This window comes from Phalacrocorax aristotelis, chromosome 17 (assembly GCF_949628215.1).
Source record: "Phalacrocorax aristotelis chromosome 17, bGulAri2.1, whole genome shotgun sequence".
In the NCBI taxonomy this organism is placed as follows: domain Eukaryota; kingdom Metazoa; phylum Chordata; class Aves; order Suliformes; family Phalacrocoracidae; genus Phalacrocorax; species Phalacrocorax aristotelis.
This window is the reverse complement of record NC_134292.1, coordinates 2,401,858-2,416,400: the sequence shown is the minus strand read 5'-3', so window position 1 is coordinate 2,416,400 and position 14,543 is coordinate 2,401,858. Positions and strand designations below refer to the sequence as shown.

Sequence of the window (14,543 nt, the reverse complement as noted above, 5' to 3'; positions counted from 1 at the left end):
GACAGCCTGAAAGAAGCACCTCTCCTAGGTCTGACTGACAGGTTTTTCTTCAGAAATTCTGGTTTCACAGATATGTCTTTGCGGCACCGGAAAGAAGAAAGTGGGCACATGTTTTGTAAAGTCGGGGGGTTGGTTATCTTTCACAGAGTGGCTGTCAGGAAGCGGCACCCAGTCACCTACACTGACTCTGGCCTTCTGGGGGCAAAACACCCATGAAGCCCCCGCCATCTCTCCCCCACAGCAAGGACCAAACCAGACAGTCTCCTGCAGTTGGAAACCCAAATGTGCAGATATTTTCCTGTCCCAGGTGCTGCCTGAGAGTGAATGAGGAGGCAGGAGAAGTCTGAAGGAACTGAGCAGAGTCCCTGGACTCTGCCCCATCCCAGCGGAAACGTGCTTGCGGGGAAGTGCCCCAGGTCCACCCTGGAGCCCTCAGATATAAAGTAACCCAGCAACAAGGTGTTTCCTCACTTCTAATTTCGGCAGCTAACACTGCCAGGCGCAGAATACCAAACGGATGAGTTTTGCCTGCTTTCTGCTGATCACACAGCTGAGTTAACCTCACATTTCTGTTTACCTCAACCACGATGCCTGGGGCAGTTTCGAGACTGCATGGATGCATTTGCAAAGCTAGCACTGGAAAGGGCATGAATTGTTGTTTTATTTATTGCATGGAGCGATGGAAGAGAGAACTGCCTGACGCATCGCTGCTTGGCCCACGCGCTCCTTGTGGTCCCCGTGGCTTGGGGCTGGGCTGAAGTCAGAGCCTGGCCCCGGCCCCGCCTTTCTCGTCTTTTTAAAGGTTGTAAAAAGCAGTCACTCTCAGTTTGCTGCTCCGCTGTTTCCTCTTTTGACTCTTTGCGAAAGGAGAAAGCACTTCATGTCTTGGCGTGAACTCCTTCCCCCCTGCCTGGTGATCATAGCAGGACTGACAGGCATCGTACTCCTTTGCGTGTCTACTAAAGATGTGTCCATCGCCCCTCCCACCAAGGTAAGGGTGTCTGCCTGCCCAAAGGGTGGCCAAGCTGGGGGTCAAGCGGGGCAGTAAGCTGAGGACCTTCTCCTCATTTGTGGGGCTGCTTCTTAAGGAGAACCTGAGTATTTCCTTGTGCAAGTCAGGCATTTAAATTAAAACCTGGTGTGGTGATTTGCTTTTTACATTCACTGCACTATTGCATAAACTGAAGAGGGGACTAGAACAAGACTGCAAGGATGGGTTTGCGTCCTTCAACACACTGTAGCTTTTAAAATCTAAAACAAGCCAACCACTTTGGCTGGTCAGGGAAATACAGGCTGGATATCATCCAGCAGAGATGCTCACTGCAGGCTGAGCAGAGGCAGCCCATGTCAGGAGCTGCTCCAGATCAGCAAGGGACCAGAAGTGTCAGTGGAGGAAAAGACCTAGATTCCTCTTGAAAGTCAGTAGGAATTTGCCCCTGTACTTCTGCTTCTGTCTGGTTTTGTTTGGTTTGGGTTTTTTTTTTAATCTTCCATGCCTTTTCCTCTTCTGTCCTCTCTTGATTTTAAGCGAAGAGCCAACAGGCTCTACGCAGCAGGATCAGATCTGCCTGGTGACCAGGGGTGTTAATGCCCATCCGCTCTGCCTCTTGGTGCACCGCTGCTGAGGTGAGATCAGTGGCACGCTATGGTTTACTCAGACAGAAGTAGGTTAACCTGTGCATTTAGAGATACTAACCTTCCTCCATGCTCCTCTCAGAAACAATATTGGATTAGAAAAAACCCTTGTTGCTCCATGCTCTGCCAAGCGAGCACTCTGCTCTTCCCTGGTGTTGAGCTGGGGCAGAAACGCAGTGATCCCTTCTCCTCCCTTGTGCTCCAGCAGCAGCCTCTCATTTTGTGAAGGAGAAAAAAAATTCCAGGTTTCCCGCCAATACCATTAATTTTGTCCTGTTCTGTGGTAGCCGACATGTCCCTGTGAGAAGTATGAGCTGTCACATGTGTGGGAGGCTGCCAGCAGGCTCAGACAGGGAGCTTCATCCTCCTTCCGCATTTCTGCCCCAGCTCCAGTCCCACAAGCTCCTGGCCCAGACACTGTGTCCAGTGCAGCTGGGAGCTTCCAGGAAGACAGCAGGCAGCCAGCTTCACTCAGAGGCTGCAGCCAGGCTGTGTCTTGTGTTAAAACCCTTCTGACGGTGTTAACATCAACCTCTCAGGAGGTTTCTCCTCCCACTCAGTCACAGCTTCTGTGCAAGATACAGCTGAGACCATGCACTACTGCATTTCTCCAGATCTCACAAGTTTTTTTCTCATCTGTGTAGGATATGTCCCAGTCTGGGGTCATGTAATAGGGGGGAAAGGAGGAGACCCTAGGCTAGCACCAGGGCAACTTTGAGTGTGGGGACACCCAAAACAGCCACAGAGCTGTGCTGCAGGGTACCCCAGTGGACTCTCATTTCCTAACCTCACATATGAGGTGCAGCTCCACAAGGCTCCATCAGCAGCAAATAGGCCAGATGCTGGGCTGCAGAGAGACTAAGAAAGCCCTTGGCACCCCTGCTAGGCAATAGGAGAACTGGTAGCAGACAAGGTGTTGAGAAATCTCATGCCCGCTGCTGCTGTTCCTGCCAAGACATGATCTCAGTCCCCTCAGGGCTGCTGCATTGGACAGTGTATGTGCTGGTTGGTCCCAGAGCACTGTGACTCCCACAAGTCTGGCATGCACTGGGGCAAACCCAGCCCATACCGCACCAATTCCACAGAGGGGCATCAAACAGATGTGGGGGTCTTGGGTTCTTCAGAAGCATGAACAAGCCGCAGCCCTCCAATTCTTGCACAAAACCCTTATCTTTTGAGGAAACCAATCCAGCAGCAGTTTGAGTCCCAGAATCAGATGCGAGCCTGTATAGTGCCATCTCCTACTGCTTTAGGACCTGTTTCACCTGAGCTCCAGATGCTTCAGCATTCAGTGGTAGCCCTCTACCTGATTTCAGGAACAGCTGCTGAGCATGCCACTGTAGGTCTGACGTTATTCTCGGTGTTTCTCAACTCCTGCTGCTCCTCATGTATATTCAGAAATGCAGATGGTTCGCTGCAAATCCACATCAACTTCTGGCTTCACCCTTTCTTTGAATGTAAAAAACTAAGTCAAATACTGCAATGGAGGCCCATGGGTTACCCAGAATACCTGTGTAATGCTGAGTAACCCTACAATAACAACACAGCATGCATTCAGTGGTTTTTATCTAGAATGGTTCTGGGGTTTTCCAGTATGGCATTGTTCTGGACGCTGGCCCATCCCGCACCATCCTGTTCATCTACCAGTGGACCACCACAGCAAAGTCGACCGGGGTGATCAGGGAATGTAGTTCCTGTCCCATACAAGGTAAGGTGCCTGAATCATGCTCAGTGGTCTGTGGGACTGGCTTGGGATGGATGGGAACCTAGAGATCTGTGCATGGACCATTGCTGCAATTTCCTCAGCACCTGTGTCATCCAGCTGTACACTGAAATAATGATGACAGTGAACACAGGCTGCCTATTTTCTTCATGGGTCTTCTCAACATGGACAGATGTAGCCATACAGGACTGGACATCAGAGCACTCCACAGTAGCAGGTGACAGTTCTTTCACCTGCTGCAGGCAGGGAAGCACACAGAGGGGCTGGGAGTGGTCCTGATGTCCATGTGGATAAGTGGCAGAGCCAAGGTTGCTGAGCTTCTCACCCAGGCAAGACAGTGAACAGCAAGAGAGACAAATCTAGCTGCAGGGTGACTCCTGATATCTTCTGCCTTCTGTAGTCTGGGCAATAAGTGGTGTAGCTCCAGGACAACAGAGGTGCAAAGACTCTAACCCCCTATGCAAGGTTTGAAAGCACAAGCATGATTTCAGTTTGGGTCTAGATGTCATGTTTTGGAAAATATTTGATTCTTCCTCGCTAGTTTGAATTAGTTAGGTCCTGCCAAAGCTAGCTGAAAGGGTTTCATGCATGAATGATTGGGGTTTTCCTTCCCTATCTCTCAATCTTACTTTGATGTTGAAGCCTGATTACAGCAGGATGCTGGAAAACACTGAACTCAGTAGCAGTGTTCTGTGGGAGGGCAGCTGCACAACAAGCAGGGGAGGGGCCTTGTGCCCTTGCACACTGTGAGCAATATAAACCACATACAAAAGACGCAATAAGGGCTCCCCAAAACCTTGTATTCATCCCTTGACTGCTGCCATGTTCACTGGCTGGGTTAAAAACAGTGACTGTAGCTCAGTGCTTGAAGACTTATTTGAACCTGCTGCTACAAGAGGTCCAGGCAGGTATCTCTGCTTGGTGACTAGTCATCCTCGGTCTGCACAGCAGTATGGTCACAGCCTTTGAGTGGCTGTAGGCAATCTGCAGCTCAGCCCTATGCAGGGTCCAGGAGAACAAAGCACATGGCTGCTGGGAAGGCGAGTGGGCCAGAGGATGGGGAAGTGAAGCTCTCTCTGGGTAGTAGTTCAAAACCAGCATTTCAGACCCCATTGAATCCTGCTGAAAAGATGAGTCAAGGCTTGCTCACAGCTTCTCTCTGCACAGCACCAGCTTCCTCTAGAGCAGAGGTGTCTTGCTTGCAGACGCAGGACTCTGAAGCCACCTCCGCCAACAGAAGAGGAAGTGGCTGGAGGAGCTGACACATCAGCCTTGGCTCTGTCTGCATAAGTGTGCCCTTTTGCTTATCTTTTATAGTGGCTAAAGCCACTGTTCTTCCTCTGTGGGCTGAGGCAGCCTCAGCTGTTGCAGCAGCCTCATGGCTGATACATGGTCATTTATGGGATGTCTCTGCAGCGGAGCTAGGGTTCTCTTTGTGTGATTTGGGATTTGCACACATGTGGTGTTTTGCTCCCCATACCATATTTGAGCAGGATGGCTACCTGGAGGAACTGCTTCATTCTGCCTGTGACAGGTCCTGTCTTTAACCATGCCCTAGGACAGCAATATCTTGGGTAACAGCTCTCACACTTCTCCCACATCTTTCCTTAGAAAATTTCATTCTTTCCCCTGGTTCTCAGGTCCAGGAATCTCCACCTACTCAGATTCTCCTCAGAAAGTAGGGAAGAGCTTGGAGCCATGTTTGAACTGGGCCCAGAAAGAGATCCCGGCAGAGCAGCACAGCCAAACCCCCCTCTACTTGGGAGCAACCGCCAGCATGAGGCAGCTGAAGTGAGTGAATGTTGCAAACCCACACCCAGAGATCAGCACGTCATGCGGATCATTCTGTAAATACATGCCACCGTGTCTACTCTGCAGTGTCTTTCATCCCTAATTTGCTAGCCAGGTAAACCTTATTCAGGTCCCCACGCACTCAAGGGGAGTGCGGCATGGCTGTGTCTCCCTACTGTCCCCCCAAGCAGCCATGAGGATGACAGTCTTGCTACTGCTACCAGTCTGTGTAAAGTCTCCCTCACAATTAGTGAATTAGTGCTTGGAAAAGCATCTGTTAGTCTGGGAGGTGAACTCTTTTCAGATTATGTGACAACCCACACGGGCTTGCAGGGGTGCTTTAGGTCAGCAGGTTGGGAGCAGTGGTGGGAAGATCCACCTTATCATACACACTTTTGTGGACCCTGTTCTCAGCCACCTCATCACTGGGACCTTTATCTCCTTTTAGGCACTGGAGCAAAGTAAGGTCTGGAGGGGGCCAGGTCAGTGGGACAAGGCCACAAGATCCCTCAGTGGCAGGGTACTGAACTCCCTCAATTCTTGAATGGTGGCACAACTGCTCAAATCATCCCTCTGCTTGCCCCCAGTGCCACGCGAAGGGACAGGGAAGTAGCAGCAGGAGTGGGATTGTCATTGTGTCTCTGTGCTACTGCCCAAAGCGGGGAACACAGCAGAAGCCCTGCAGCTGTGCCCCCATTGCAGGCTGCTCCTGGCAGGGTGCTGTAACAACAAATGTGCCTTCTTTTTCTTTTCTGTTTAGCCTCACCCGTCCCATCCTCTCTGATGGTCTCCTTGCAGCCCTGACTGGGGCCCTGAAGTCATCCCCCTTTGACTTTCAGGGGGCACAAATCCTGCCCAGTCCAGATGAGGAAGCATTCAAGTGGGTTACTGTTAATTATGTTCTGGAGAACTTCTTCAAGGTAAAGGACAATCCTGCCTGGGGAGTACGGAACTGAGCTGAGCAACTCCCAGTAGCTAACAGCCAGAGACGTGGGGGGGGGATCGTTAAAGCCCTGTACTTTAAACAGTGCTTAAGCACAACTTCCACTGTCTTTTCAAGAAGAAAGGCTCTATACACCACCAACTGGCTGGAGAACAGAATGTGAGATGGTTAAAACTAGGCTGAAGGACCAAACCTCTAATATAGCCTTTCATGGACATGTTTATACATTTGGCCTAACAGATGTGAGGTTTTATGGACAGCACATCTAGGATGCTCACACAGATAACCTTACATAGCCTGGCCCTGGGGTGTCAAGAACTCCACTGCCTTGAGTCCCTGCAGCTCCAGCTCAGCACCACTGTCAAACAGGCGTTGCTGCTGTGTCTGTGGGGTGCTGTGGGATTGCCACTGGAGTCCAGCTGTCCCACAGGCCATGCTGTGGGTGGGAGACAGAGAAGCAGTGTCTTTTGCTCCCAAAGCAAAAGCCCATCAAATTTACTCTCATTGAGATGCTAGCGAGAGTATAGCTGGGTGTCCCCAGCATCGGGGCCTGGTCTGTATTCAGAAGGCCCTTGCTAAACAAAAAGAATATACTTAAGTTTCCTTGCTCTACCCATGGCTTCTCAAGCCAAAGGGTCTCAAGAAGAACTCAAAGGGCGAGAGAAAGGTAGGTTAGACTGAATTATTCCACATTAGAGAAGTAAAAGGCAGTTCTGATAACCAGCAGTAAGCATGCGCTGGTTAGGGACTTGCTAGCCCTGCTGGCAGCAACGCAACCTCCCCCAGCCAGGGACAGAGTGCTTGCATGCATGTAAACTTCCCTGCCTGTACTGCTAACTTCAGCATTGCCAAAATCAGTTCTGCAAGACTGCAGGAGATGAAACCACAGGGTTCTTCTGACAGGAGCATCACTTCAGCATCAAGGCAGCACTTGAAGCCCATACCTGCCCACCTGGGAACCTCCCTCCCATTCCCCACCACCACTACCCTCTTCTCTCTCCCCTGCTCCTGCAGAGACCAGTGCCTTGAAGAGCCATCCAGGGTGGTGAGCCCTGTTTGCTCTTGCTGGCTGTGGAGAGCTCTCTGCACAGATGGCGGTGCTTGTACAACGGCTCCTCTGTTCCCTCCAAAGCCACCAGTTCAACATCCCTATGTCCTCTGGCAGTGGGGGGAGTGGGGTGGAAATGGGCTGTACTGCACCAGAAAGCTGCTTTCTCTCTCTGTGCAATAATGCTTGCATCTGGCCATGACCCAGATATAGAAGCCTTAAGAACTGACCTTTGATTCTTTTTGGGTCAGTACAACTGGCAAGGACAGTTGGTCCCCTCTGAGAAGGGGATGGCAGGAGTCTTGTCCATGGGAGGAACCTCAGCACAGCTCACTTCCACGGTGGAAGAAGGGAACCAGGCACCAAAAGAGGGAGTGAGGCTGCAGCTGTATGGGCAGACGCACAACGTGTACACCCAACACTGCCCCTGCCACGGCACAGACCAGCTCCGCAGCAGGCTGCTCTCTATGCTCATTCAGGTGAGTATCTGCCAGAAGGGCATTTGCAAGGTTCCTGTATGCAATATCAACGCCCTGCACTGAATGACAGTTGCATAAGGCATAGCTGCTAATGGGCAAAATGTCGATCACTGTGTTGAATAGAAGGCATTTGCATATACCTAAAAAAGACCAGTGCTTTTGCCAAACATACTTTCTATGCCCCCCAAGCAGACCCACAGGCACCCATTCCAGGGTTCCCAACTTGCACTCTCTGTTTGGCTCCTCACTTAATACACATGAGCACAAAATCACTCTCCAGAGGTGCTAAGATCACCTTCAGGGTGGGTGGCAAGAGGCAAAGACTTCCCTTGACTCCTCTGAACTGCTCTTCCATCTCAGAAGGGGAGCCTAAACAGCAGCACCCAGGAACCAGCTGGGACCTTCCATTTGGGGTATTTCTGTCCTTTGCTGACTCTAACCATGAAGCAGTCCTTAAAAGAGCAATATTTAATTTTTAAAATGCGGGTGTTTTGGTTCTTCTGAACTTTGTTTCGCTTGAGGGGGAGGTCACACGATCTGATGCAAATTCAGGAATCATTTTAGTCTCCACCAAAACAGATTTTTTTCAGAAATAAACTACTCACTGCCCATCCACTTGCCTCCCTATAAACACCACCTGCCCTTATTTGAGGCCTGAATGTCCCACACAGAGACCCACTTCACCACAGTTTTATTGGGGAATTCCTAGAGGTAAGAAACACGGATTCTTGAGGGGTTGAGCCATTTGGAAGGCAAACCAGAACAGCCTCTTTCTTGCAACTAGAAAGAGCACAGGATTCATTGAAATTGTATTTCTGGTCTAAGGGAGAGCAGGTAGGGCTGGGACTCCTCAGCCTCCCACAGCAGATCCAGTCCAGCTTGCCCTGAACTCTGCAGGAGCTGGGAGCCTGCTGCATCAGTCTGGGCCTTGCAGTTGACTAGCTGAGATAAACTTTGGCAAACCTTCTGCAGCCCACCTGCTCGATTACAACATTGTGGTGCCAGAGGAAAACTGTTCTTCACTGTGTTGCATTTTGTCTTCCTTTGTGAAGCCCTGGGATGACAACCTCCCCTCTTGCTGCCTCTGTTCTTGTTTCATTCTGCCTCTAGGATCAGAGAAGTGCTAAAACTGTGTCTAATCCCTGCTGGCCCCTCACCTACTCCCGGGAAGTGCAGTGGCAATCAGTGCATGCTGGGCCTTGTGCTGTCAGTCATGACACATCGGATGTCCCTGACCCGGAGGAGGTCTTCAACATCACCGGCTCCAGCAATTCCACCACCTGCATGAGACTTGTGCAAAGCCTACTCAACTCTTCCTGCAGCTTCTTCAAGCATTATTCCCCCAGCAGTGTTTTCAAGCCCCTCCAGACCAGGTTTCTGGTGGGTTCTCATTTACACTGGCATAGGCAACTGGTACAGAGAACCCATGAAATGGGACCAGTTTGGTCATTAATAAATACAGTGGGAGCAGCCATGCTGTGCCCTCTGCTAGCCAAGAGGGCCAGTGCTCCGGCTAATGCTGCATACACGGCTCTAGTAACATACACATGCACCCCACCCTCTCCCCCTCATTGGCACAAAGCTGTTCAAACAGGGACCCCAGCTTCCCACCAAGGACTGTGCTTCATTCATCCATGTCTCAGCAACGTCAGCTTGTGAGACAAAACTTTGGGGCTCCACAGAGCCATTAAGGAGCTTACGTGAGCCGGCAAGGATAGAGAAGTCAGGAGTTGCGCGCTGAGCTTGTCTTCCCACACCAAGTATGTGGCGAAGCTGAAGATCCCTCTGCCACTCCCTCAGCAAGGATCCAGGCATGCTCCACCACAAGCACGCATATGTTTGAGACCCTGAATCTAGTGCCCAAAGTCATTGGGTTGTTCAGCTGGGACCAGCTCAAGGTCCTCCGACAAACTGAGTGCATTTCAGAGGAAGGAATTACAGAAATCTCCCCAACTCCCTGCTCCTGAGAGCCTCCCATGGATATGGTGCCAAGGAACATGAGACCCTGCCTACTTACCCAGGCAGGGCCAGGAAAGCTGCTGCATGCAAGCTCAAAGCAGTCCTGTTTCCATCTCAAGACTAACAGATCTGTTTTTCTTCCTTGCACCCATTGTAGGGCCTGTAGCCACCAACACAAGCCCCCAGAAAAGGTACCCTGGCAACATGCCCCACAACCACTGCCACTTACTTTCCTGTAGGCCCTATACGCAATGCAGGGATGCGGAGCACAGTCCAACCTGATGATTATTTCTGCTGCTGTTGTAGGTGATTTCTGAGGCCATGGACTTCATGAGAGAAACTGTACCCTCACCTGACTTGGCTCAGGCAGTCAACAGGCTTTGTGGGATGTCCGTCAAAGAGGTAACTGTGGAATAAGTGTGCAGGGAGAGCAGGAAGCAAGGAACAGTCTGCTGTAAAAGCCCAAGGGGCTTAGACTGACAGAGCCATAACTTACTGGCTCCCTCAGGGAAAAAGGGAAAAACTTGGATTTGCCTGGGTTTTGGTTTGGGTTTTTGTTGGGTTTTGGTTGGTTTTTTTTCTTTTTTTACTTTGAGGAAACAGGGTCCATTTATTTTCCTTCCTTCGCTGCTGGTAACACCTGGACTTAATTGACTAAAAAGCCACAAATACTTTTTACTGCATATTAAGGAGTAAACAGGAAGGCTGTCTACTCACCCCTGTACATCACCTCAGTCTTCCTATTATCCTCCTCTCCTTAAGTTCAGGGAACACATCCGCTCAGACTCAGGGGCTTTCCCACTTCACCTGGGCCCACGGAGACCAAGTCAGGGGGAATCTGTAAGTTCTTCCCCTCAGTTGGTGGCTTACGAGGTCACCCTCATTTGCCCCTACACTGACCAAGCATCCACGCTAACATTCAGATTGGACAATTTCCACAGGGTTTGCTAATGGGGTTGCAAAGCTCATCAACAGTTCCCTAAAGCTTTCTCTTCTGGATAGAAGACTAAGAAGGATGAAGAAGAGAAAGATCTTGTTAGTGCTCCTACTGAGAGAATGGCTGCATTATGAGTTCAACCTTATTAGAGAGCAGAGAATCATACCAAGCAGTTCACCTGCAAGGCAGCTGTAGGAGACCTGGCTGCCAGCCCTGCTGCTCTTGGAACTGCCTGGCCTTTAATAAAATGGGAACAAAGGCACTAAGAGATTACACTGATTCCCAGACCACAGCCCAGTGGGTGCAGGAAACACAGTTTCATCCTGCATAGGACACAAACCCCTCCTCCAGTCCCACTGTCAGTCCCAGGGCAGGAAAGGAGAGGTTATAACAAGCCTGAAATTCAGCTACAACTATTTTTGTTCCTCATCTTCTTTTGGAAATGACACCAGCTGGTCAAGGAGTCCCAAATGAACCTGGATACACTTTCCGATTACTGCGTTGTGTCTGCCTTCATCTTTCATCTCAGTACAAAGGGATACACGTTTGACTTGAACGAGTCTGTCTGGACCACATTCCAGAAGCAGGTCAGTTACCTACAGTGTGGTATTTCCAGTTACAAGGGAGGGTTGGTTTCAGTAAAGCCAGCCTGTCCCCACGCCAACAATCCCTAACCAGCTAGGTTCCTCCAACAAGATGTTTTTTCAAAATAAATTCACAGCTGTGATAAGCAAGAAAACCAGTGTCAGAGAGCTAGCGATTACACTTGTCCCCACTGAAAAACACATGGGTCAAAACCTCATTGGGAGCAACACCATCTTTAAGAGTCTATGCCCAGTAGGAAAGGAAGGAAGCATGGCTTCCTTAATACTTAGGACAAATTGATGCTTAATTAATGCTGAGGATAAACTGCTGATAATATTTCCTGAGGCAAAAGATGCTGCCCTGCCTCTTTGCAACCACCTTTATACTAGTGAGCATTTATAAGGTCTGAAATTGCTTCAGGATCTGGAGCTCCTAAGCAAAGGCAGGATTTGATTCAGGTTCTCCCCTCCACAAAAAAAAAGAAAGCCTATTCCCATACCTCTTCTCAACTCAGTAGCAAAGGCATGGTCCCACCAAGCAGGGCCACGTCAGCGATGGCAGTTCAGTCAGCCATATAGTGATCATCAGGCTCAGGCAAGGCAAATAGGTAGGTCCAGGGTCCACCCAACTAGCCCAACCTGGAAAGCCAGGGACAAGCTACCTACAACATACAGAGCCAGAGACAGAACTACCCACAACATAGGCCTGAGGTCTACCTAGGAATACCAGCCAGTAAGCAGGAGAAGGAACAGCACACACCTACAGCATAGCTCAGGAAAGAGGTGGCTACCCAGGCCAGAGCTTAAATGGAGCTCCCAGGCCCACAGGCAGAGTGGGTGGGTGGGTGGGTGGGTGGGTGGAAGTGCCAGGTGAAGCTGGTTGGGGCTATTAAGGCCTAATAGTGCACTCAGAGCACTGAGAGTGGGCAGGCTCCTCATTTCAAGCCTAATCCTTGGGTCAGTCTCAAATAAAGTTTATAAAGCTTTGGGCCTGTGTACAGAAACACAGCTGGGGTCTGGACTGTCTGCTTCTCTTCTAACCTTGCCTTGTTTCTATTTCAATAGATGGGTGATGCATCAACTGGCTGGACTCTTGGGTACCTGCTGACTCTGACCAACACCATCCCCCAGCAAAGCTCACCCTTCCTCAAGGGGATTGAATCAAAGGTCTGGTCTTTGCTCCTTATCCTCTTTATGGTGCTGCTCACTGGCTCTTTTGTGCGTATCTTGTACCGAGTGATGGTCAAGGAAAACAGCTTCAGCCATGGAACAGCAGGGTTTTTGACCATAACTGACAGTTATTCTGGGATTCGGTACTCTTGCCAGAGGGCAGTTAACAGGGTACCTACAGAAACTGCACAGGTGTAAGTCACTGGAGGATGCAAGTGATTTTCCTGCAGGACTCCCAGAGCCTCGGTTCTTTATTTCAACTTGCTTGCACTTGCACATTGAGACAACGGACCCTGCTCCACAGGAAGCCTGTGATTCCCAGTGGATGGCAAGCTATTCATTCTCCAAATGCGAGCAGCCTGCACAGATCCTGCTTCGGCTGCAGCCGAGTTTACTAGTGTCAACCTAATGAAATGATACCCCTGAGCAGGCAGGCCCTGAGCTACTGTAAAGTTAATATTGAACAATCCTGTCTAATCAGGAGAGGTGGTGTCTGAAAAGGTGCTCTGTCCTCTTCTGTGCCCACAAGAGAGGCGATACCTACAGTATCACCACTAGTAAAGACTGGAATAGCGTTAAAATATAATCAGAGTATCACAGCCAACTCGATTCCATGTTCTATGGCAAAAGCAGGTACTTTCTGCCTGCTACTACTGATCTGTCTGTTCTTCCCCCTCAGTGACAGTGTCCAGCATTCCAGCGAATGTTCCTGCTGACCGAGAATCCTTCAAAAGCAATGGTTTTTGGTCTTGGTCTCTACAAAATGTACAGAGCATCAAAGGAGAAGCAAAGGGCACAGACACGCAGCTGAGTTCCTGTCTCTCAGCTGAGTCATGGCAATGGCAATGCAGGGTTAAAATTGCCAATTTAAACTCTAACCAGGGCTTAAATGAACATGTTTCATTTCGCATCTACTAAAATTGGGTGCATGCTGTGCTGAAGTTCACCATTTGCACTGAACTGCTTGTCTCACTGACTCTGAAAATGGAGAAACTGTCTAATATTGTCCTTTAGAGATGAGCAGAGCCAGGAAGAGAAGCTTCCCTAATTGTCAGTCCAACGACTTGCATATTGGACTGTGACCAGAGTTACTTTATAATTCAATACTCAGGATTCCTCTGGGACTTGGCGCTTGTTCCAGCTCCTCTGGTCTGGTCCATTCTGCTTGTCTAAAAGATGGGCTGCTGTACAAATTCCCTGTGTTATGGTAAAGAAGAGGGAGGGAGTCAGACTGACACTGTCCTTTGACTAAAGCATTTGCAGTTCACTTCTCAGATTGCTTCAGAGACTTAAACACACAGGCTGGTAAAAGCCAGAGACAAGTGTCTCCAACTCATTTCAGACCACTTTAAACACAAATTTACATGCTCACAGAGGCAGTGATGTGCCTTGCAGGATTTTTAAAGCTACCATGGCACCCAAATCCTTTTAAATCCGATTACTAATCCTTGTGCTAAACTTGTGCTCCCAACTCATATATAGAAGACAACCCCCCACCACAATATTGGGGTATTCATAAATTTTCAGGCCAATTAATGAAGGTTTGGAACCTGTCAGTCAAGTCTGGAGGGGTGTGGAAACAGATTTAAACAAGCTTCATATTCATCTCTTTGAGTTGCACGTTAGATATTTTTAATTATATCATGTTATTAAAGATGTTTTAATAGACTGTCTGTGTTACTCTTGGCAAGAGATCAAAGCGGGGTTTTTATTGTGAATACAGAGTGTCTCAGTGAGGAGGATGGGGGATGCTGATTTTGCCTCTGTTTACTCAGGAGCAATTACACTGTGTACTTTTGGGGTACACAATGAGAACCCCTGAAGGCACTTTCTTCCCAGTGGCAGGCAGGCAGAAAATTACTTCAGATAACCTGGCTGCTGGTATTTAGTTGATGAGAGACGTGTCTATATCTTTGATGTCTTCTTTGCTCAAACCAGTGAAGAAGGTAGGAGGGATTCAGGCAAGCCTGCGTAGGGGAAAAAAAAAAAAAGGAGAGGAGGTTATCAGGGAGTCAGCGATATCGGGGAAATTCCTGAGACTTTATCCCTCCTGTATCTGGAAATGCAATCATTAAACAGCGCTCTGGCTCTGTGACCTGTCCGCACATCGGAGCACTGTGGGATTTCTGACTGAGACTAGCAACCTGCCCAAGAAGAATCCTACCACTGTCAGAGATGGAAATAAGCCAGTGAGATGGCAGGAACCCCAGGACTCCAGGTGGTCTGGCCTACTCAGTCATTACACCATCTTGATTCTGAATACTAGACCACAGG

The 14,543-nt window shown here is 49.4% G+C and overlaps 1 protein-coding gene across 1 annotated transcript; it reads left to right on the top strand.

Annotated features, from left to right (window-relative positions):
- Positions 1-796: 796 nt before the first annotated feature.
- Positions 797-13,938, top strand: LOC142065536 (ectonucleoside triphosphate diphosphohydrolase 2-like). Its single transcript, XM_075111737.1, is given in 10 exon segments — positions 797-991; positions 3,229-3,343; positions 4,999-5,149; positions 5,910-6,069; positions 7,392-7,619; positions 8,730-8,999; positions 9,885-9,980; positions 10,968-11,102; positions 12,165-12,363; positions 12,366-13,938. Coding segments are annotated over 10 exon segments (1,494 nt in total). The 5' UTR covers positions 797-880; the 3' UTR covers positions 12,395-13,938.
- Positions 13,939-14,543: the final 605 nt, after the last annotated feature.